Consider the following 24288-nt stretch of genomic DNA (forward strand, 5'->3'; position numbering starts at 1 on the left):
ATCCTTCTGATACAGTTTCTGCTGCTGTCTGTAATTAACATGATAGGCACTTTTATTGTCCCATAATAGTTTTGCACGAAGTCTAGCAATCTGCACATTCTGAAACTTCACACGCTTTTGCAAGACACAAATAACTGCGCTTAATCTAACCACTTCATCGTCAAATCAGGTTTGTGTTGACGATTCAGATGAATCTGGCACTGACACATGGAGATTTGAATCGGCTGCTTCTGTGCCATGGAACTGTTTTACAGCTTTAGACGAATTGTCGAATCTTTGTGGCAGCCTCTTCTTCATCGCCAGTTGAGGTGACTTGTTTGGGATGTCAAACAGTGTGGGTATTGTATTCCACACGAGTTTATTATTGTCTGCACTCATGAACTGATTTTGCTCTAAGTGTAGCGGACAGAACTTAACATTATTAAAAAGGTACACAGGGTATTCTTTCGTAAGATCTTCTCGTCTGCTATTCACTAGCCATTTTCTACTACTAAAACTAAACTTTAATCATTGATACACATGTAGCTTGCAAGCGAATCCTGACGATACCGTTTAGTGACATGATAGTATATACCTCTCAGGGTCCTTAAGAAAACTAAAAAACACGGATGTGGTATCTTATTCTTGTTGTTGCTGCGCTTGATTGCGCTACAGACGCTCCCGTTTGTAAAAAGCAGTATACAAACCAAAATAAACAACTACCATTCGCTTTCGCTCTCACGATCGCACCGAACTCAACAGTAGCACGTTACTGGCACAGTAGGCAACAAAAACAAGCGTCTAAAGCTAGCGAAATGAGGGATGCTCAACTACAGGACCTACCGATAAATGGCTCTAGCGTCAAGCTACCGTGATCACTTTAAGTGATGCCATCCAAAACAAAACCGAGTACAATGCGGCATCGTTGTCAAGTGCTGTGGCAACTATATTTGGCTAGTAATTCGTGGCAATAGTTTAGCCCGTTTTTCTTTCTCTCTATGACGTGACATTTTGAACGTTTACTCGAAAAGCTCTCTACTCTACATGAATAACTTGGCTGTATGGAAATTGTTGACAGTATTTCAATAACATTCCGTTGTACGGCTTTTTGCCATGTATCTTAAACTGTGAAATCACATATTTCATAGTTGGTTTCATTTGAGTGGTAAGTATTTACGAAGCAAGACCAATATTGTTGTTTTAATCCGTGCACGTAGTATTATAGAAATGTATTGAAGTCTTCTGGAAGACTAATTCGGGACTTATGACCATTGCTGTTCGGTCCTTTTTTATTTGAAGATTCCCGCACAATGGCATGTACTTCTGGAAAGCTGACACTGGCTTTCTCTGCAGAATTAATAATAAATTGCAGAGGTGCTATGTGCCTCTCCAGTGCCACAAGTCCTGCATTGGACTTTACACTCTGCACCATTTCTGATAGTTTTGCCACTAAAGATGCTTTTCTGTCCTTCAAATCACTAGCGTCAACTGTCTTTTTAGTCCGTGCTGGACTAGACAACTGCTGCACAAGTGCAGCTGCTTCAGCACATGGAATAATAGCGACCTGGAACTTTGAGTAATAGTTTCCATTTGTTAAATAACTCGACATACCAAATGAACATGTTTACACATGTTCCACAAAATGCTAGAGTCTGCACAAGTGCAACTGAACACACGTATACAATGGTCACAGTCCTTGCACCATAAACCACAACAGCACGAGCCTAAGTTTTTTAACTCCGAATAAAATTAAGTGTTGTTGCATGACATGAAATTCCACAACACTTGTACTAACAGTTACTACTAGTTTTTCAGACAGAGGCAATGACTCGTTGTGACGTACCCTCAGAACTGAGAAATTCTTTGTCAGTTTACCTCTGTAGATAGTTATGAGGCGATCACGCATCCTAAAATTGAGGAATCTCATAAGGGTATGGATCCCTTTATCTAAACGCTTTACTTTCTTCCCTTTCAAATATATATGTTTCAAATTTCTGTGTAGATTTTCCAAAGCCATATTTGTATTGATTCCTGCATTCAGTCGGTAACAATACGCCCACCGATCGGGCTGACTTAAAAATTTCTCAAAATATACAGCAAAACTTTGAGTTTCCCTCTCTGAGAGTAATTCCTCTTTCAGATGGCGTCTCATAATTTCGAAAGTTCTACTTTCTCTTTCGAACATTAACGTTTTAATTTTCTTGTATGTTGCAATCTGATTTTCCTGGCCTTCGATTTTGTTAATATGCTGCCTCCACACTCTGTCGACGTGCCAGGAGCAGTACAGCTGACTAGCTCTGGGACCACACATAGCAATCCAAGCATTGAAGAAACAATCGTCCATGTCCGACATGAACCACTTCGGGTTTATGAATTCCTCACTTAATGCACTTACTATGGTGCGAAAGTAAATTTGCATGGCTACTGTCTCTCCCCCGCTAGATATCATGAAAGCACATGGAAAGCCTTCCCGTAAATCGTCCAACACTAATAAAGTATACAGCTGGAAATTGTAGCTGTTTGTACCATGTGTACCGTCAACGCAAGTCACATCGTTGCCGTATTTTTTTCAGTAACTCAATATGACTGCCATTTGACAAAATCAAACAAAAATCATTTTTGTCAAGCTGACGGAACTCAGGCAGTAGGCTGCCTTGTGACTTATACAACTTAACAAAATTTGAATTGGTTTCCATATGTGCCACCCAAGAATCTACACTAATGCAGTCTTCACTATTCAGCACACTGTCATTGTTCAAATTGTACATCTGAATGAAGTTGTGCAGGTCTTTCCTTCTAGTTAAGTCTCTCCTGCACAATGTACCTTCAATACTAGCCACTATCTCGTCGAGAATGTCTTCTAGCAGTACCCCCATTGCAATCTCAGAAGCAAAGTCTTTCTTTTCTTCTTTTGTCAGCGACTGCCTGCCAACTTCTCTCTTATGCCCTACATGAGTTTTCTGTAAATTTACAATAATCTCCCCACTGGTTAATGTCTGTGTCATTATTGCTGCTGGACAGTAAGCATCAGTTTTACTGGAGCCTCGGACCTTTACCGCACGAACACCTTGGCTCTTTGATGTGAAAAGACCACTTCGGTGGCAACAGTATTCATTTATTATTATGTCCTGTTGATTAGTTTTTTGACCACGTTGCTTAATAAACTTGGAATTAGTTTCCTTTTCAAGTTTTGTCTTCCACTGTTCGAACGTTGCACTATTACTAAATATTGAAGTGTCCATTTCCATGGGAAAACCGTGTTGCAAAAAATATTCTGGAGCACCCTTCTTATCGATTTTGCACTCACAAACTGGGCATGTATATTTGCAAGTTTCATTCTCATGGGCCTTAACATGCATGTTTAAATTATGCGAATCACAAAAACTTTGCAAACACACAACACACTGGTAACGAGATGGTGTTTCGTGGACCAATTTGACATGGGATGCACGCGCCTGAAGGCTGGTAAAACTCTTTTCACATAGTCATGATGTCATCTATCGTTTGATCCTGTAGTTGAGCGTGATCCGAGATACCTGGACCACAGTCTAACATAACAGTCGCGACACTCACTGCTGTAAAAGTTGTTGCCGTTTGACAGATGGAGCGACACTAGCGCTCCAAGCGGCAGGTAAGGTGAACGTCAGACGCGTTGTAAGCATAATGTTTGTTTACATCCATTTCCTACGTAATTTCCGAATTATTCGAGTTATTTTCTTGCCTCCAAGAGTTTGTTTAGTATCAGAAGGCATATATGTTTCTATTAATGATTCTAAAATAAGCGCAAGTATGGACAAAAACCATTAATAGAGTGGCACGCTACAACACATTCGTGAAGAAACACTTGTGACATTGGACAGAATTGCAGCTTACCACGTTGATATCAAAAGAATATAAACACACAGATTCACATGTAAGAAGCACAGACATGTAGCTCTACATGCAAAAGCAATCGACAGCTCGTTTATCGTTCCGTAGGCCTACTGTGTTTGTCATTGTCGCCTGTTGCCACAAGTACGACCTTCATCTTTATATTATTCTAAGTGGGACAAGCAACTGCCAAATAGTGGGAGAAATGTACTGAAAACATTATAATGAGCTGATTACATTACATTTCACGAAAAACCAAATATTTTAATAATTTTCAAACAATCTGTCTGTAGGCATTTTCCTTGTCCCATAATAGTTTCGCTCGAAGTCTAGCGATCTGCACATTCTGACACATCACACGCTTTTGTAAGACACGAACAGCTGCACTTAATCTAACCACTTCATCGTCAAAGCAGGTCTGTGTTGATGATTCACACGAATCTGGCACTGATACATGGAGAGTTGAACTGGCTGCTTCTGTGTCATAGGACAGTTTTACAGCTTTAGATTGACTGTAGAATCTTTGTGGCAGTTTCCTCTTCATCGTCAGCTGAGGTGGCTTATTTGGAATGTCAAACTCTGTGGGTACTGCATTCCACACGAGTTTGTTATTGTCTGCGTTCATGAACTGGTTTTGTTCGAAATTATTATACAGGTAAACTGGGTCTTCCTTCATAAGGTCTTCTCGTCTGCTATTAACTAGCCATTTTCTGCTCCTAAAACGATACATTCATCATTTATACACATATAGTTTGCAAGTGAATCCTGACGATACAGTTTAGTAACATGATGGTATATACCTCTCAGGATCCTTAGGAAACCTAAAAAGAGACAGCTGTGGTGTCTTCTTCCTGTTGTTGCTGCAATTTATTGCGCTACAAACGCTCCCGATGGTATAAACCATTGTATAAATCAAAATAATCAATCACTATTCGCTTTCACGATCGCGCCGAACTCACAGTTCAACCTACCAGCCGCTTGGGGCGCTGCTGGCGCTGTAGGCAACAAAATCGAGGCGAAGTGTCGCGACTGTTATGTTAGACTGTGCCTGGACTCCCAAAGGATCATGGTAGCTTGACGCTAGAGCCATCTATCGGTGGGTCCGGTAGTTGAGCATCCCTCATTTCGCTAGCCTGTGCAACAAAACCGAGGCGAAGTGTCGCGAGTTGGCACTACTGTGAGCGTAGTAAACATTAAACAAGCTGTTAGCGCAGTACTTGTGTCCTCCGTCGAAAATATATTTGTGGGTGCAATGGTCTTCTTGAATACTATTTTGCTAGCTAGAAACAGAGGACCAGATGAATTCTGGCGAAAAAGAAGAATTTTTAAATTGGCTGCTGTAAGAAAGCTTCCTCCCTTTCTTTTTTGTGTTGTTCATCGGCTTTTGTGTAATTGTACGTAGCGTGTGCACTACGTTATCATAACTTCTCGTTTGTTTCGTTCAAACAAATAAGTTGGCTCTATGACGCTTCGGACATTTGAATTATTATCTTGTAGCGTTATTTGCTATCATAACTTAACGACATTCTTCTTTCGTGGTGATTATTTCTCCTGTCTTCAGCTAGTCGTCATTTCATTGTCAGATTTGTTGTAGTTTACTAGTTCTCTTTCTGTTACGTAATTTTGATCGAGAAAAAATGATTATGATATTCATTCAACTTCGAATGAGTGGCTGGACAGTTTCAAAGACTTGACGAGTTGGATATCACTTCATGATGACTGTAAGAACATTTATGTGAGAGAAACAGGCGGAAGTGAAATAAAGGCCGCTTCCTGTCCGCTTGAATGACCAGGGATAGTGAGTACAAAATGTTAGTTAAATGAGAGTTCATAGGCCCATAATTTTCATCCTATATACCTGTGTACTAAATATTTGTTTCCTAAGAGTTTTGCATTTTTTATGAATCATATTTTGGCATTAGTTAGTACACATTTATGGTGTTAATTCAATGTGTCCAAACGTGTGACTGCTTATACGCTTATCCACTAATGGTAGAAATACTGTAAAATCCACAGTGGGTCATGTAGCCACAGGTGAACTATTCAATTGAAATAATGTTCGAAAATCAACCAGCTACTCTCTTACAAATGTTTTTTAATTACTTCATTTGAATGTCAGGAAAGTCCACAGGTGGAGCCTCCTTTCTTCCATTCCCTCGCACGTGTTCTAGCTCTGAGAGAACAGTAAACTACTTAAACCTTCATTCTCTACTTCATGTTTTACTTGTTTAACTCTCTACATCTTGTGTACCTTCTGCCATTTAGTTTATATTCTGTGTGACACACTGTTCATACGCTAAATGACTCTCATTATTGAATTACAGGAAGGATAGAACTCAATTTTCTATGGATTACAAATAATCATTGTATGTGTGTTTCTGTTGCATTTAATATCTAGGTATTTACTATTTTTCATAGACACTTACTGTTTGGATGGTTAATTATTTCTATTGTCTCGTTTCTTAACGTTATTAAATGTGGTTGTTTTGGTAATGAGTATAAACTGTGTGGATTATTCTCAAATATGTCAAGATTTCCAGAAGTGTGGTTAGGCGGGAACCGATGAGCACAGCAGTAATCATATTTATAATCTTTCTTTCACAAATACGTAGATGGTCTTTGTTTCTGAATGTAGCGTGGTTTTGTGCAGGATTTATGTATTTTCTATTGCTATGACTACTTAATCCATGTGGCATTATTTTTCTGGATTTTTGTTAGGTTCCTTAATGTGATACATTTTTTTCTGTATCGCTCTGTCTACTTTTGCTGTATAGCTCAAGTTGCTGGTACCATGTTTTGTTAATTTTAGCTACACCATGTTCCTGTCTGTTGTGTTTCCTATATTTTGCCATACTGTGCTTCTGAGGTTTTTAAATTACAAATTAGTTTCTCTCGACCTGCTTTCCTGCAGTTGTCCCACAAGTTTGTATATTATTAAGGATTCCTGCAATTCTATATATCGTTATTACCCTTCAGCTCCATGGAAACACTGACAAGTATTGGCTGCTATTTTCAAAATCTTGTTTCTGTTGTGTCTTTGGATCTGATGTTAAATCACTGGGGACGACGGTTCAATCCCGTCTCCAGCCATCCTGATTTAGGTTTTCCGTGATTTCCCTAAATAGTTTCAGGCAAATGCCGGGATGGTTCCTTTGAAAGGGCACAGCCGATTTCCTTCCCAATCCTTCCCTAACCCGAGCATGCGCTCCGTCTCTAATGACCTCGTTGTCGACGGGACGTTAAACACTAACCACCACCACCACCACCTTAAATCACTGGTTGCAGCTGACAGGTGGAATTGTATGCTAGAGTTTATTCAACTTTGTCTGCATTTCACTTTTGTACAAGACTTCCCTCCCTCAGCATCACCTGATCTAGTTTGACTACATTCCATTACCTTTGTTTTACTTTTGTTGATGCTCATCTTATAACCTCTTTTCAAGGTATTCTTTGTTCTCTTCGGCTGCTCTTGCAAATTCTCTGCTACCATTTTCCTCTCCAAGTTTCTCCTTGGTTTGTTTAGTGTACCACTTAAATAACACTGGGGAAAGATATAGCCCTGTCTTATTTAGGTTCAGGATTTCAAATAGTGTTACAATTAGCATTATCAAAACCTTTTTGTAAATTTTTTCTGCACTCTTTTGAGATAAGTCATAGTAAGTGTTCCTACTTTCCTCCAAAACCCAAAATGGTCTTCTTTGAGGTTCACTTATAGTAGTTTTTACGTTCTCCTGTAAATAATCAGTCTTTGTGTTCTGAAACAACAACTTGTTAAATTGAAGGGTCTATAATATTAACCCCTATCAGCACCTACCTGCTTTGGAATTGTAACTACAACATTCTGTTTGAATTCTGTAGGTATTTTCCTGTCTCATACATCTTGCATAACAAGTGGAATAGTTCGGTCATGGATGGCTTTCCAAAGATCTCTGAAATGTCATCAACTTGGGTCTTTCAGTGCTCTGTCAGATTTTCTCTCGGTATTGTCTCTCCCATCACACCTTCTTCTACTTTCTCTTCTGTTTCCCTAACATCTTGCAGTTTCTCTTCGTGTATAACCCATTTATATATTCATTCCACTTTTCAGCCTTCCCTTCAGTTTTTAACTGAAGCCTTTGATAAGATTTTGCCATCACAGTCACCTTCCGGTGTGACCTAGTTCTCAATCAATGTTGCACATCAATATGTTACCACAACTAAGACTTCATATTTGTATTCATTGTCTTCACAAACTCAACCAAATTTTATCATCTAACCTAACTTACACCGTGTGCTACAGATCAGTCTTGTCACCATGACCCTGATTCCAGAAAATAATGTAGATGCAAACAAAAGTATGCTTTCAGTGTTCTATTCTTCTACTGTTTGAGCATGTATAACATCACATGCTACAAATTATTTTGTCATACAACAAAACCGACAACCACTGTAGGTAGGTTCCATTGACTCATCCCTTCTCACCTTAGTACTGGATCGACATCTGAACTTTTGATGTTCGTACAGTTGCTTCTCTTTTCTCCAGAGTTTTTTTTAATTTCCCTATATCTGAGATGTCTTTCCCATAGTTTTACATACTTACACAGCTTTGTATTTTTTCATTTCAGCCATTCTTACTATTTCATTTCGCACTTTGTCTCATGTTTTAGACGTCTTTCTCATTAATTCAGTTCCTGTGTTTCTATTTCTTTCATTGTTTAAATTCAAGGATTTCTGTGGGATCCACTCATTTTGCCTTCAGTTCTTTCTTCTTAGAAAGTTACTGATCCATCTTCTGTTGCATTAATTTCTCCTGTTTCACTCAGTAGTTGCCTAGTGCTCCCTTTGAAATCACCTTCGGGTATTTCAGCTTATCCAGTATCCATCTCCATAATTTTCTTTCTACAAGGGCCATCCAGAAAGTAATGCACCACTTTTTTTTGTCATGGCCCAACAATACAAAATTATAGGTACATGTTATTTGAAAGTTCTGGAGTGCACACACAAATTTTCTATTTCCTCAAAACAGGTAGCATAGATGTGGCAGTGTTTCAAAATGGGTTATATGAGTTTTATATGATAGAAGCAGTATCTACTCATTGAATTTCTCACCATGGAAAAAGAAACTATTGGGAACATTCACAAATATTTGTGTGCAGTTTATCAACAGAAGTACTGTTAGTCACTGGCCACAGATGGTGGGCCATCAGAAGACGGTATGGTGTAGCTTTGTGATTTTCAGCAATCAGGGAGACCATCCATTACTGTCATGCCTGACAAAATGCATCTTGCTGATGTGCTTGTTCACAAGAACTGATGTGTAGGCCTAATGACTCGGCTGTTGGTGCTCAAGCTGCTAATCAGCAAAGGAAGCGTGTATGCAATCATCCATGCTCTTGATTACTCAAAAGTGTATGCACGATGCTGTCTACACTATTGTACGGTGGAACACAAATCTCTCTCTCAACAAAAAATAAAAATCTTAAGAGTTGTTGCAATGAATTGCAGCTGAGGGGGGAGCCACCTAGTCCCAGATTTACAGCTATGAAACCTGAGTTAAGCATTTTGAGCCCAAACCAAAACAACAGTCAATGGGATGGCGTAATCCTCAGTCTCCACAGACAAAAAAAATTCAAAGCAACTGCTTCTGCGGGTAAGGTCAAGAGCACTGTGTCCCGGAACTGTGAGGGTGTCATACTCATTGATGTGATGTCAAGAGGCAGCACAATTAATTCTGAAGCATATGTGACCACATTAATCAGACTCAGGATCCTCACGCAAGTTTGAGGAATTCGAAACACATCACAGAACAGGGTTGGACAGTGTTGCCCCATCCACCCTGTAGTCCTGACCTAGCTCTCTGACTTCCACTTCTTTGGACCATTGAAGAATACCATTCATTGAAGACATTTTGAGAATGACGTGGTGAATCCACACAGTGAAGAAATGTCTTCATGATCACAACTAGGAGTTGTAGTGACAGAGCACACATGCCATTGTGTTTCATTGGAGGAAGGGCAGTAGAACAGAAGTGTAGAAGAAACATCACTCTTGTGTGTACAAGCCACTGCATTCCATAAATAACTGTTAAAGGAATATTACATGGTGCATTGTTTTCTGGGTGACCCTTGTCTCTGGAATTTCCTTAGCTTCAGTCTGCAGTCAACAACCAGTAAATAGCGGTCAGACAACATGTGCCCCTGGAAATGTTTTGCAGTTTAAAACCTGACCATGAAACCCCCTTCATGCCATTATATAATTTGTGTGAAACCTTTCAGTGTCTCCAGATCTCTTTCAGGTATACAACCATCTTTCATGTTTCTTAAACCATGTATTAGTAATGATTAAATAATTATTGTGTTCTGTGAAATATTCTACCAAGTGGCTTCCTTTAATCCTTTTTGCCAGTTCATGTTCTATTTTTTTCTGCTATTGTTTTCCATTACAATTAAATTTTCAGCTCCCTAAAATTGAATAATTTTTTCTTCTCGTCGTATGTTGTTTCTGTTCATTATCTGAGGCGCAAGGAGGCACATACACACATATACTACTGTGGTGGTTGTGGCATTGTTTCTAACACACTATAAAAATGTTTTGTGTCTAACAATGAACCTAAAGAAAATTTCAGTATATGTCCCTCAGGGCACTCACAGCTCATTTGTAAGTATGTCTGTGGTGGGCATGGGCCCCTCGGGCTATTGCAGTACTTGTTCCTTTCTTGTGCTGCAGTTTCATTCTCTGGCTGCATAATTCTCAAAACTGTTATCTACGACAGATTCCCTGCTTATGACCCAGCTTTCTCGTAGGATGCAGAGTATGGTTTCTCCCATTTTGTTCCTTTATTTTACATCACATATTTCAATTAAAATATACATTCAGTTCCCACACCTAGATTTGATGTCCACCATTTCAGTTTTTTTTAGACATGTGTCAGAAGTGGAAGTTCACCCAATACCTTATGGTAGCCAGCCCATGTGGGGTGTCGTCAGGTACCCACACTGTCGTACCGCACCGAACCTGGGGGACCGCAAATTGGTGTCAGAGCTGTCACCTCCCTGCGGATTCTGGGTAGTTATTGCCTGGCCATTTGTGGGCAATGGGACTCATGCTCTGGGTGTAAAGCCAAGTGGCCTTTGCTCTGGCTGGAGGGGTGCTCATGGGGAGAGCCCTTGTTTGGAGTAGGGCAGAATTGTGGCTGATACCTAGCATCATGAAAAGGCCAAAGTTGTCAGCAAGTGATCACTACACTCCAGCAGTCTTTTCAGACAGACCACAATTCACTGCAGATCATTAAGACCCAGTAACTTTTCCTACTTGGCCATGCCATGGGAGGAAAGCAAAGCCAGGTAACATGCAGACACAGCCCTCAGTTCCTGGTTTGCACTCAGACGGATGGACAGTCTTTCTCTCTACTATTCCAATGTTTTTTGTGGAGATACTGAAAATGTATTTGGTGAACACACTTCCGTACTGAATTGCGAAGTGGTTCAATCTTAATAATATGACAGAGCCTAACCAGTTCTGGCTATTACTTGCTGGCAAACAACTAAGTGATGTACCTGTTACAATAACCATGCTGTAGGGTTTAATTTTATATTGGGACCTAATGCTGCAAATGCGTGAACTCTGCAAACACTTAGAGGAACAAGGGATCCGATATGAGCATTGTGCTTGTTGAGGCTTGCAAAACAATGCGATTGACAACAGAGCATTCATCCTTGCTTTTGAGAGGGATTTGCTTCCAGAGGTGGTCAATATCATGGTTTATTGCTGCAGTGGGAAGCTGTATTTCCCGTCCCCAACACAATACTTTAAATGCCAGTACTTTGGGCATATATCTTTGTAGTATACATACATCCCAACCAGTGGAGATTGTGGTCAGGCAGCTTTCAAAAATTCACCATGTGTGCTACCACCTTCCTGTGTCAACTGCAGGAATGAGTACCCTCCCTGATTCCCAAATTGTGATACCATAATTAAGGAATGCAGAAACTGAAGATCTTTGACTGCATCTCATATTCCGAAGCTCAAAACAAATATGATCCTTCATATCCTGCTTTTGTCCAGGTTGGTATGTCAGTACCTGGTATGCTTACTCCCTCACAGTCGACCTTTGATAGTAGTGCAGATACAAACTCTGACAATAAAGTTCAGTGAATGAAGTCAGAACGGTCGACTGGGCAACACTGGTGACTCACAATGCCGCACCCGCATAGCGGCCGGTATTGACAACCTGCTCCCACCATAGTTCATGTGAGCATCGTGTGTGTTCCGTGTTAGACCTGTTGGATGAAGAGCTTGTTTAGTGCATTGGTTCTGAACTGAGAACAGGACAGTGAATGTACAAAGGATCAATTTAAAGTTTTGTTTTAAGCTTGGCAAGACACTGAGAGAAACACATGCAATGCTGGTGCATGTGTCTGGGGGCCAAGCACTGTCCATGAAGTGTGTGTGTATGAGTGGTTCTCCCGTTTTGGGGGGGGGGGGGGGATTAAGCACTGTCCATGAAGTGTGTGTGTACAAGTGGTTCGCCCGTTTTTGGGGAGGCCGGGAAAGTGTTTCTGACAATCCCCGTGGTGGACAACTGGCAACCACCCTCAGTAAAGAAAACACTGAGAAAGTGAGGACATTAATTAAGAATGATCATTGATTAATTGTGCACTGACGATTGGAAGCAGGCACATTTAGAGACTTCACAGGATTTTGTCGAAACGGTGGATGCTACTCCCAATTTCTTGAATCATATTGTCACTGAGGATGAAACCTGATGTCTCTGGTATGACCCTGAAATGAAACGGCAAAGCATGGAATGGCATTCTCAGAGACCCCCTTATCGGAAAAATGTCAGAGCCAAAAATCACGCCTCAAAACGATGCTTATCACCTTTTTTGGTAGTCAAGGCATTATCCACAAAGAATTTATACCTGAGGGAACAAGACTTTACACTGCATGGTATGTTGAAATTTTGACCCGTTTCGTGCAACGTCTACTCAGGGTACAACGAAAGTAAGCACAACAAGGTTCCTGGTTTTTTGTTCACAACGAGGCTCGCTCACACAAAGCCAATATCGTCAAACAGTTCCTGGCAAAAAAGGGGGTGGTGCAACTTGAAAATCCACCATACTCGCCGGATCTGAATCCTCCAGACTTCTTCCTATTCCTCGACTCAAACTCACGTTGAAAGGATAGAGATATGATGATATTCCTGACATCCAATGAAACGTGACTTCGCTTTTGAACACCATTCCAAAGGAAGACTTCATGCAAAGATTCCAGGACATGTATCCCAGAGCTCAATGCTGCATAGTTATGGGAGGTGACTATTTCAAAGGACAGTAAGGTAACTGTAGTTCATAGTTAATCTATGTTAATGTTACAGGACTATTCAGCGAACTTTATTGTCAGAGGTTGTAAATTAGACTGTGGGAGTGACAGGCCCTGGGCAACAGGCCTCACCTCTTGTTTTTCCATTGGCACCATCACCAGAAACCATTCCCACATCCAGCTGGATGGCAAGTCAGAAGGTGATCCCAGAGGCATCCCCCCCCCCCCCCCCCACCTACCTTCCCATGGTGTTGGACTCCAAGCTGACGGCCGATAGTTATGATAGTGGTCCTGGGGTGTAAGCTGTCCCAACAAGGATAGCTTTTACGTGATAATTCAGCGATTTTACTGACATGTCTCTGTGAACAACAACTGATTTTCTTAAGCTGTCCCAACAAGGATAGCTTTTACGTGATAATTCAGCGATTTTACTGACATGTCTCTGTGAACAACAACTGATTTTCTTCTGTTACGTGATCTGTGTTCTCTCCAACACATTTCGCTGACAACCATTCTCCAACTCTTCAAGGTTACTGTGCATTGTGGCTGAGCTGTACTGTTCTCGAGGGGGTTATCAAAATGGTCTGTATGTAGGTTTGCACAGATATTAGTGAGTGGATTACCTTCTATAATAGTTCGAAGCAATAGTAGTTTGACAGTGAACATCCCAACCATTCACAATTCATTTATTACCAGGCAGGCTGCATTTGAAGACCTGGAAATGACCACCTTAATCCAAGAACTCCCTGGCCCCATGTTCTCCTTACCTGGAGATTTCAGTGCACACCACCCCTTGTGGGGAAGAACCGCATCATATGGTAGGGTCCCTTCATATTAACCAGCTTCTTTCTGATTTTGATCTGTCTTTCCTCAATGATGGTACTCTTATTTACAACCATGGCATATTTTTGGCTATCAACTGTACAGTCTCTTCCCTCAGTCTTGTGGCTTTGCCCCAAGGTGACCTGTACGACAGAGATAACTTTCTGGTGATTGTCACTTTCGTGTCACCATCTGAAGGGCCAGTTACCATGTTGTGCTCATTGAAGAGCCAGTTGGCAGTTGCATACTTCCGCTGTGACCTATGTCCCCTCCATTGTATGGTATAGGAGTCGTGAGAGACATCTGACATGATCACCCATGCCTTAACTAGTGCTGTTCTGCTTTCTGCAGGCCACCTCTGCTGTTGGCTGGTCCCAAGGTGGACCAAAGACGTTGCAACAGTTAATCAGAAGATCTCTGTGCTGAGTGTTTCACTCTGCGTTAGTTATACCTGGGCTTGTATGTTGATAAAATTTGCATTTGGTGTAGCTCTCAATCTGTAGCCTCAGCTGAAGGTCAACTCCATGGCACCATATTTCTGGTTGCACCACACTTGGAACTCTTGTTTCATAGTCCCAGTTTTTGGGACTTCTCTTTCTTAAAACGGCTGACATGTGCACCCCATCTTCATCAACTAAAGATTAGCTACATTTGAAGCCTTAACTCTCTCCACTTCCTTGCCCACAGTTCTTGTGGTGTGGATTATACCACTCGACTTCATTTTTTGCTGTACCCTGGTGTCATCCCAACTGGACTATGGTTGTCAGATTTATGGTTCAACAGGACTTTTGGCTTTGAAGTTAATGATTTTACTCTTGTACTGGTCTCCAAAATTTGTATTTCATTTAACTTTCCATGACACATTACAGATTGCCCCACTTCTGTTCTCAGGCAGTACAGTGTGTCAAAAAAAATAAATTTTTGCATCTAGATGGCATTTATGAGAGTACTGTATTGCCAGATAATAGGAATATCAACAAAATACCAGTACTTATTGAACCTGGATAAATTACTTAACTTCATTTACATAAAAATTAGTAAAAGGAACTGCTTTCTATTGATAAAGGCAAAACTTACGTTTCAAACCGGTTTGAATTTGAATGCACGAGATGACCTTCAAATAGACTCTGTACAAAAAGAATTTTTAACAGCTGATATTAAATGCATTATTAGTTGTACATCAAATTACAAAAATTAAGACTGAAAAGAGGATAATGGGAAACTAGGATATATATTATAATTGCAAAGGACTACTGTCATATACAGCCCAGCAGGATGATAATACTTGTAGCTACTAAACTGTCACTACATTTAAAGAATAATTTGACCCAGTGCATTATTGTGGAATTAGACTGGTCACAGCTGCCTTCAGTAGTCCCGTAGACAGTCTCCTCTCTGGAGCCAGGATCTCAGCTCTTCAGTTCCAGTTCTGCCATTTCTTGCTCACTTATGCGATCACCATCCAACAATTTTCTAATCACTCAACTTTCCAAATACTTTTTGCATACAAGGGAAAGCAACTTATGACATTCGCCTCTGGTGGCATTACCAATTGCGATGTGCCAAGGTTGCTGGGACCTGTGCATCCTGCCTACTCCTCCCCCTTCCCCTTCCTTTTGGTTAATACCCAGATCATAAATTAGGACTGATTGTTTTATGGACCTTGTCCCATTACATTTTGGCCTCTGCTTCTGAGTTCTTCGGTGGTGTCAGGGTGTTTACCCTCATTTGCACTGATCCTATCAAACCAGAGAGAGGACATTGTAGGTTTTTACATCATCCACCTGTCAGCAACATCATTTGCTGTTGAGAATGTGTAATGTTATGATGGAATTGTAGCCATTAACATAGCCCTACATTTTATTAAATAGACCTCCCTCAGCTGTATTCTACTTTTTTGTAGTGACTCAATGAGCAATTTTCAGGCTATTGATTGATTTCACTCTTGTCTCACTGTGGTCTTCTCTCTGATCTTAGATCATACTGTCTGCTTAGTTGTCTTCCTCTCTATCCCAAGTCTTTGGATATTGTAGGAGTGAACTGGCCAATAGGTTGGCTACTGGGGCGCTTACATGCCCAACATTTGCTTTGATGGTCCCACATGCAAACTTGAGGGCACAAATGGAACATCTCTTCGCGCAGAGATGGACCAACATCTAATGGGCTTCTGCCTCCTCTAAACTCTGCACTATCAAGGGGACAATTGTTGTATAGCGTTGCGTCCCTTGGTCCCTTCTTCCCCCCCCCCAATCGCCTGGATTAATCAACTGTCGTATGTTGTCTCCACATTGGTCACATCAGATTAACCTACAGTTTTATCTTATGAGATGAGCTAGTCTCATATTGTAGTTGTGGCACTTCAGACATTAGCTCACATTCTGGTGGATTGCTCTCCCCTTCTGACTGTCCATGGCCGTGGTAACCATTGTCTTTCAGATTGTTTGCCTCTAATGTTGGTGGATGATGTGTGGACAGTTGACATAGCTCTTCATATTCTCTGAGAGTGTGTTTTTTTTCTCAGACACAACATTGTAAACTGCTTTTGGTTGCTGCAGCCTATTTTATGTTTTGGGATAGCACTCCGATGAAGAAGAGACCTGAAGAATTCTGTACCTTGATACTAGCTGACAACAGAAGAACTGTCAAAGACGTTTTTATACTTTCATCCAGATAGTAGGCACTGTTTCCATCTTTAACACTTTGCCTATAATGGATAGGGCATGGGAGAGCTATGGGAGGGACAGGCCCCGTGACCTCACTGTTGAGTACCTTAGCCCCCTAACCAACCAACCAACCAATCTACCTTCTGCATGATGTAGACTAAATGGATGTTCAAAAATAATGTTTGTGATTATAAATTCCAGTCATGAAATGCAAAGAGATCTTACGTAATGTCATTCATTTCTTCTTGTTCATATCTGAGAGGTGACCCAGGCAAACAAAATTGATGCAAGACTATGCTGGCAATTGTGAGTAAATAGCAGGAAATAAAACTAATACTGGAAACACAAAGTCAGTTACTGATTAGTGTGTGATAGTGTCTTCCTGCGAAATCTCCATTGTGTTAACAGCTTGGTGTGTGGTATAGCCTGAGGCATATGTTTGTTCCAGATTTGCCACACTTCTCATTATAAATAACTAGAACTGGGACTTAAATTAAGAAAAGCTTTACCACATAATAAACAAATCTCTGATGAATATTATGCTACATATTATGTACGCATATAATACATGAATTATGTAAAATGCAGTTGGTTTTCTTTGCTTTATTAAAGTTCTCTGCATAATTAACAATTTAATTCTTTAAATTTAATCACAGCATTTCCGTGGGCGAAGGAGGAATTGTTACTCTGTAGCAGTGCGATATGTCCACAGAGCTTTAGTGTATGCTACAAAAGGAAGACGGTTAAAGAAGGCTGATGCTGCACAGGTAAACATTGTTATTTTATCATTGTTGAATTGTATTGTTATACAACATTTTTTATTTATAGAAATTTGAATTTCTGCGTAGTTTGATATTTATCACTTTTATCCATGCAACATTTTGCTCCTATAAATGCCGGGAAAGAGCAGTGTTGAAGATAAGAGTCATACTGAATCTTTTATACATTTGAATTAGATGCTTTGTGCTTGGTTTTCTTAGTTGATGCAGAGTGTAGTTTCTTAATCATGAAAGTGTGTGAATTTCAATCTCTTGGTTGTAACTTTGAATGCTACTTTTGGGTCGACCGAAGTGTCCGATCCCACCCGTTGGCTTTGACCCGTGGCGTAAGGCTGTTGTGGTGTGTGATGTCATGACGGCGCGGAGTTTGGTTTGTGAGTGTGGCATGTTTGTAGGTGTCGTGTTGCGGTTTGTGGTGCCCTCTGGTGATGTGTTTAGGATTTCGTGTTGTGTGGTGTAATGGGTTCAGTTTGGTCTTACTGATTATCGTGGCTGGTTCGCATTTTGGCTGTGTTTCAAGCAGAATTGGTTTCAGTTAGTTAACAATTTAGTGGTTTTGTGTGAAAGTTACTGTAGTGCTGTTCGCTGTAGGTCGTATGTTAATGTGAGTAAATGAATTTGTTGTTGGTCTTGTTAGGTATGGATATGACCGATAAAGAGTTGGCGCAACTCATTTGGAGCTGATCAGATCTCTGCAGCTTTTTGGGTTGATTGCAGAGGTGGTCAAGTGTGCTGTCTGTTGGAAGGAAATGACATTGGCAAAAGTTCCGGCGTCTCAGACCAGGGATGGTTACATGTGGCGATGCCGTAGGGATAACTTATGGTGCTCCATACGTCGCAGTTCCTGGTTTGAGAAGTCTAGGTTGGGCATGTGCAAGATTGTGTTGTTGACATATTACTTTTGTTATAGATCCTCTAAAAGTTTTTGCACACGTGAGACTGGCATGAGTGAGAGGAGTGTGCTTGACTGGTTTTCATTTTGCCGTGAAGTATGTTCTGAGTTTATTAAGTACAGGGGTAAGTTGGGTGGGCCTGGGGTTGTGGTGGAGGTGGACAAGTCGCAGTTTGGGAAAAGGGAGTATGGCAGGGGTAAGTCTGTGGTTCGTCTCTGGGTGTGGGGAGCTGTTGTACCAGGGGGTGGGTGTTCGGAATGTGTTTTCAGGGTTGTGGAGGGGCGGTCTAAGGCGGCATTAGTGGGGTTAATTGAGGAGTTTATAGAACCAGGTTCTACTGTAGTTTCAGATGTTTTTTCTTCTTATAGGGGGTTGGGGGAGAGGGGGTACAATAATTATTTGTTAAACATAGTTTAGAGTTTAAAAATTATGAGACGGGGGCTTGTACGAATACTATAGAGGAGATGTGGAGGGCCGTTAAGTCAGTTCTTGGGAGGGGTAAGAGGTGCTTTTCCAACCTCCAGTCTCATTTAGATGAGTACTGATGGCAGAAGAGTGTCCCTGAGGGCTATTGTTTTTTTTAAGGGCTGTTAGTAAGATGTACAGGCCGAAGGTGGTTAGTTAGGGTGGTTTGGGTGGGCGGCTGTGGCCCAGGGGAGTGGGGTTTAGTTGTTGGTACTGTTTGTGATGGGGGGAGGGGGGGGCGTTGTTGGTTTGTGATTTAGTTGTGGAGGATCTATTTTGTTGCAGTTTTTGTTGAGTTGTAGTGTGTGATTCAGATTTTTTTTTATTATTAGTTTGTGTTTGGCTTTTGTTTATGGGTATTTTATTTTGGGGGGAGGTTGGGTTGGGGGTGGGGAGTGGGTGGGTTGGGTCTTTCTTTTGGTTGTGTATTTTTTCGTTGGTTTGTGGTTTTTGTGTGTGTGTGTGTGTGTGCGTGTGTGCGTGTGTGGTGGCCGACCTGTGTTGCGGTGCCGGAACTTTGTAGTGGTAAGTTTTTATTTTTTCTTGTTCTTAGTGTATTTGTTGTGTGTTGGGGTCGAGGGAAGTGTTCCATTACTATGTGTGGCTGTGGCTGTGAGTGTTCTGGTATGGGGAGTTGCTGTTTAGCTATATAGGTCAAGGGAAGTGGTAGATTCCAATTTGTGGGATCGCGAGCTGCTGTTGAGATATATAGGTCAAGGGAAGTCCGATTCCAGAGGATATTGTGTTTAGTGGAATTTGGGAAGTTTTTTGTTGTCAGTTTTTTCTTTGTTTTGTGTGGTGTGGTATGGGAGTGTGTGTCTAAATTTGTTTATAAAGTTTATATTTACTTTGTCCCCACCCAAAAACCCCCAATTTCCCACACTTGTCCCGTTAGTGTCATTAGGTCTTTTGTGGAATGTGTGTGTGTGTTGGTTTTTGATGTATTTTCGTGTTTATCAAGTTTACCTAATGACGTCATAGGCGCTATATTGGAGTCGTGGTGTATGGTTGTTTCTGCCATATTTGTGTATCGTGGGTCAAAGCAGATGGGTGGAATCGGATGCTTCTGTATGTCCCTACTTCCTTCATTAAACAAAATCAATATGAAGAAACATTTGATCAGGAATTACATTGGGGTTGTGACTGAGTTGCAAAATATACTAAAGCATAATTTATACTGAAAATTGTAATGGATTCATCACTTAAGCACTACAGCTAATATTGGAATTTTTTGTGTGTTACCTATTATTTTTCACTTCACCTACTAGTTGGAAATTAGTTGATTTTTGACTACTACTCCTAGTGTTACAACTGGACTTAGTTTACCATTGTTGTTTCTTTGAACAATCTCTACAAAACATGAAATTGTACAGATGCTCAGAGAGCAAACGTTGAAATGTACTCATGTTACTACACAGATGATGATATGATGCTATACATTTATAGGAAAAATCAACAACTGCAAGCTGCTTCAATCAAATATATTGGACAATAAATTAAAGTTGGTGCCAATATAGTCACATTGTTACATGCAGAAATTAATTGTCAATTAATGTAAAAACAGCTACTTTGAAAATAAAAGGAAAATGCTGCTCTTCTGAAACTTTTAGCTGCTGTTTTAATTACTGCTTCACACTAGGCATTTATGTAACTTTACTGGTTTATAGAGAATGCTGTCAGCATTCTGTATGCTGCGAAATTTAAAACCTGTTAACTGGAATTATCCTGATAAATTATAGACAGAGTAGATAATAATGTGTAATTTTACCGTGTTCGTGAATACTGAATTTGCATTTATGTGGTGAACGTTTGTCACCAGAGTATAATACTTTGTTCCATTATGTGGATTGTGTCCAAATACTCTATATGAAAATTACTTTTACTTCTAGTATTGGGATTGTGAATTTCATAGTTCATTCCAGATTGACACCACTGACAATGTATACTGTTAAGTAGTACATGTATTTGTGTGTTTGTTTTAGAACTGTAAGATCTGATGTGAAGAGACTTCTGCTAAATGATGGTTATTGGATTTGCATAATTATGTTACTGCAAGTGCCAGTTCAGTAAAACACGTCTTTTTTACTGTGGAGCATCCCAGAAGGTTGTGTCGTCATACTTTTCAGTATGCTAGCAATCCTGTCTGCAAGTAAACACACAGATAGAGCTTACTATATTCAGAGGAAACAGAACTGAGCTGTTTGGTTTACTTAAATCCATGTAACATTGCAGCCTGTTCGTTACCCCATCTAGATGCTTAGGAAATTTGTATATGGTGTTTCAAGTAGTGTGTGGCTGAACATCTAAAAGTAATTTTTTTTGTCTCGAGTTGCATAATTTTGCATATGAAAATTTTAGGACTAAGCCATTTGCTGAGACCCCACTGTTATTATGTTTGTATCATCATGTAACTTTTTGATACTGTTGCATGATCGATTATTATGTGCTGTATAACAGATTTTTTCACAATGAGTGCCTTTTTGTACAATTTGACGAAAATTTTGTTCTGCCACAACGTAATGTGGGGCATTGAACTGCCTCATGCCAATGTAACAGAAATGTGATGTAAGGAGAGAGATGTTGCTATTATGGTGACCACATTTTGTGAGGCAAGAAGACATAATCAGTTTGCAAGAGTACATATTCAGTATGTTGACACTGCAAAATATATCTGCCACCAATTATGAAAAGTGAAGTTGAGACACCTTACAGCTTCGACAGAGTGGCCAGAAGATTTGACTATATGAGGAAAGCCGGCCAAGATAAGTCGTATTGATTCATGGTGGCGAGTGAGCACGCTACCTTATTTTGGTTCCTGGTCTAAAGTCACATAAGTAGTACTTCAGAAAATTGTATGCAGGCTACGTGGCATCTTCACATTGGGGAGTCACCTAGATGGTGTCTACCTCTTGAGGGTGGCCACCTCCGTGGTGGGACACGTGTTCAAAGTAACTGGCTTGCTATCCTCTCACTGCAGTCTGGCCCTTGAGGACAACCTCGTTGCTGATCAGCACCAGAGTGGGCACACGATTTTGCCATCAATCATGCTGGGGGCTACGGTTTTAGTATCAAACTTCCCTTTTCAGTATTCTGTGGCCCGAAGTGGGCTGGCAGCCAGCATGGAGCTGCCATTCATCAGCCATGGTCAGTGGTCTCTGCATTTAATACCATCCTGCTGATAGTGCATGACACAGCCTAAGCATCTCGCTGCTGAGATAAACCTGCTGCTGATAGCTTGCTGAGCTCTGCAGCTCACTACACCATTTAAGATTAAATGGCCTCCCCTCCATTGGTGGCCATACGATTACCATATTTACTCGAATCTAAGCTGCACTTTTTTTCCGGATTTCATAATCCAAAAAATCTCCTGCGGCTTAGAATCGAGTGCAAAGTAAGTGAAAGTTCTGAAAAATGTTGGTAGGTGCTGCCACAACTAACTAATGCCGTCAAATATATGTAGCGCTACACAGGCATGCTTTGTAGGCACAAAGCACTGGCGCCAAAACCTCTGCATCAGTAAATAAATTAAAAAAAAAAGAGGTGGAAGACGAGCTTTTTTCTCCACCCCGAGTTTTGACCACTGCATTTTCATACATTATCCAGTGAAGTAAATACAAATTCCGTATTGTTCATCTTTGAATGTAGCAGCGTTTCAATGTACTACGAAAATCCAACTGGAATGACTGACTGGGATGTTTGTCAATATGGCCAACTCTATATTCTGAATTTTTTCTTACGTGTGAGAAGAGATGGTTGCTAATAGGAACTTTTATGAATTGTGAATCACATGCAGTATTTTCTTCACCATAAGAATAATACGAATATAAACATTTTGCCATGTATTCTTTCGTGTTTGCTACTATCTCATTTAAATCCTGTCTGCCTAATAAACTAGTGTGAGACAATAGCAAACGCGGAAGAATATACATTTCATGTCATGTTTATATTCGTATTATTCTTATGCCCAATAGTGATACAGTCAGAAATGAAGCACGGCATTTGACTAGATTTTTACATCTAAGACGACTCTAATTTCTGTGCAGAATGTAGTGTACAAAAGAGGCGTCTGCAAAGATTTTCAAACGGAGAAAAATTTTAGCTGAACTCCCGTTCAGAACATCTTCTATCATACGCGGTATATTATTTGGTTCTTGTTGATCATTATCAAAGAAAGCTGCAGTGTAAGTAACAACAAATAGCAGTCTCTTGCCATTGTTTTGCTAATGAGACAATTCCTCCCTTTTTTATTGTAAGCGGCGGTAGCGCGCACAAAAGCAAGCCATGCCGTGAGCGGCGACAGGTCATAAACACACATTATCAGCATGCGACATACAATGCATTACACAGTACAATAATGCATTTTCAGCTTAGAGTGACGTAAGCACCTATAACAAAGAGAACGGCACTTACCAGATCAAAGGAAAATAAGCAATCGATTCAAACCAGACGAAGCACGTGAAAAAGGAAGGGTACTCGTATAAATACGGATGGAGCGCCTGACGCATAGCAATGGCTACCTGGTAAAGCTTAACTGCTAAGCTTACGACTCAAACCAAGCTACTGTAGCTGTATCATCATTCATTCGATCTAAATTGTGTCTCATATTACAATGGACCAACTTTGTTTCGATTTGGAGATGTAGTCTAAATCTTTTCTCTCCCCTTGAATTTCAAGTCTTAAATTTCAGGTGCGGCTTAGATTCGGGAAAATTTTTTTTCTTGATTTCGAGTCTCATTTTTCAGGTGCGGTTTAGATTCGAGTGTGGCTTAGATTCGAGTGAATATGGTATACCTATCATGAATAAAAGTCTAATTCAGTCAGGGGTATCTTAATAGCAGTCCACTGCTCATTTTGTTACCACCACCATTCTTGACCCACATCCAGACAAAGACACTGGGGCCTCATCTTGATCGTCGCACAGCCATTTCCTCTGTCACCGGTGGGGTCACCACACGCCCCCCCCCCCCCCCCCCCCAACAATTTTTTGAGCTGTTGTTTAAAGTTAAGAACAGGTGCTGTACCAGCCGGAATACTTTTCCTGTTGTTCTTGTAGATTGGAGTGCTGTAACCAATGAAATGATAGTCTAATGTAACCAGTGATAGATAAGCAAACAGACAGTGTTTTTAGCACCATACTTGGTTTCATTATTACCCAGTTTTCTTGTTCTGTGATATTTCTTGGAATACAGGCAATGACAAAATAAGTGGAGCACCTAGAAGGGGAGGAGTAAGTGAAATGCAACTGCATGTATTAAGAGGTTATTTTATTTTATTTCAGTGATAACTATCTGAAGGTAAATGAACAATGAAATTGAAATTGCCAGTATAAACACTTGGCTGGTCTTTTGTCAGGAGGACACTGCACTCTCTTGGGCCTGAATACTTGCAAATATTCAGTTGAGAAGGTGTCATAAAGCCATTTTATCACTTCCTAAGGTGAGTTACCACATAACGTGTGGCTGGCCCTCAGTGCACTGGATATTAGAACCAGGATGGTTGCATACGCTTTCTTTCAAG

General features: G+C 40.5%; 1 protein-coding gene across 1 annotated transcript in view; it reads left to right on the forward strand.

Annotated features, from left to right (window-relative positions):
* The first annotated feature begins 4978 nt into the window (after positions 1–4978).
* LOC124793725 (39S ribosomal protein L20, mitochondrial) overlaps positions 4979–24288 on the forward strand; it is a 30463-nt gene continuing 11153 nt past the window's right edge. Inside the window, exons 1-2 of the mRNA XM_047258043.1 lie at positions 4979–5188; positions 17291–17401. Of these exons, the coding sequence (XP_047113999.1) occupies positions 5102–5188; positions 17291–17401 (198 nt within the window). The 5' untranslated portion in view covers positions 4979–5101. The remainder of the gene's footprint in view (positions 5189–17290; positions 17402–24288) is intronic.

This window comes from Schistocerca piceifrons, chromosome 1 (assembly GCF_021461385.2).
Source record: "Schistocerca piceifrons isolate TAMUIC-IGC-003096 chromosome 1, iqSchPice1.1, whole genome shotgun sequence".
NCBI classification, from domain to species: Eukaryota; Metazoa; Arthropoda; class Insecta; order Orthoptera; family Acrididae; genus Schistocerca; species Schistocerca piceifrons.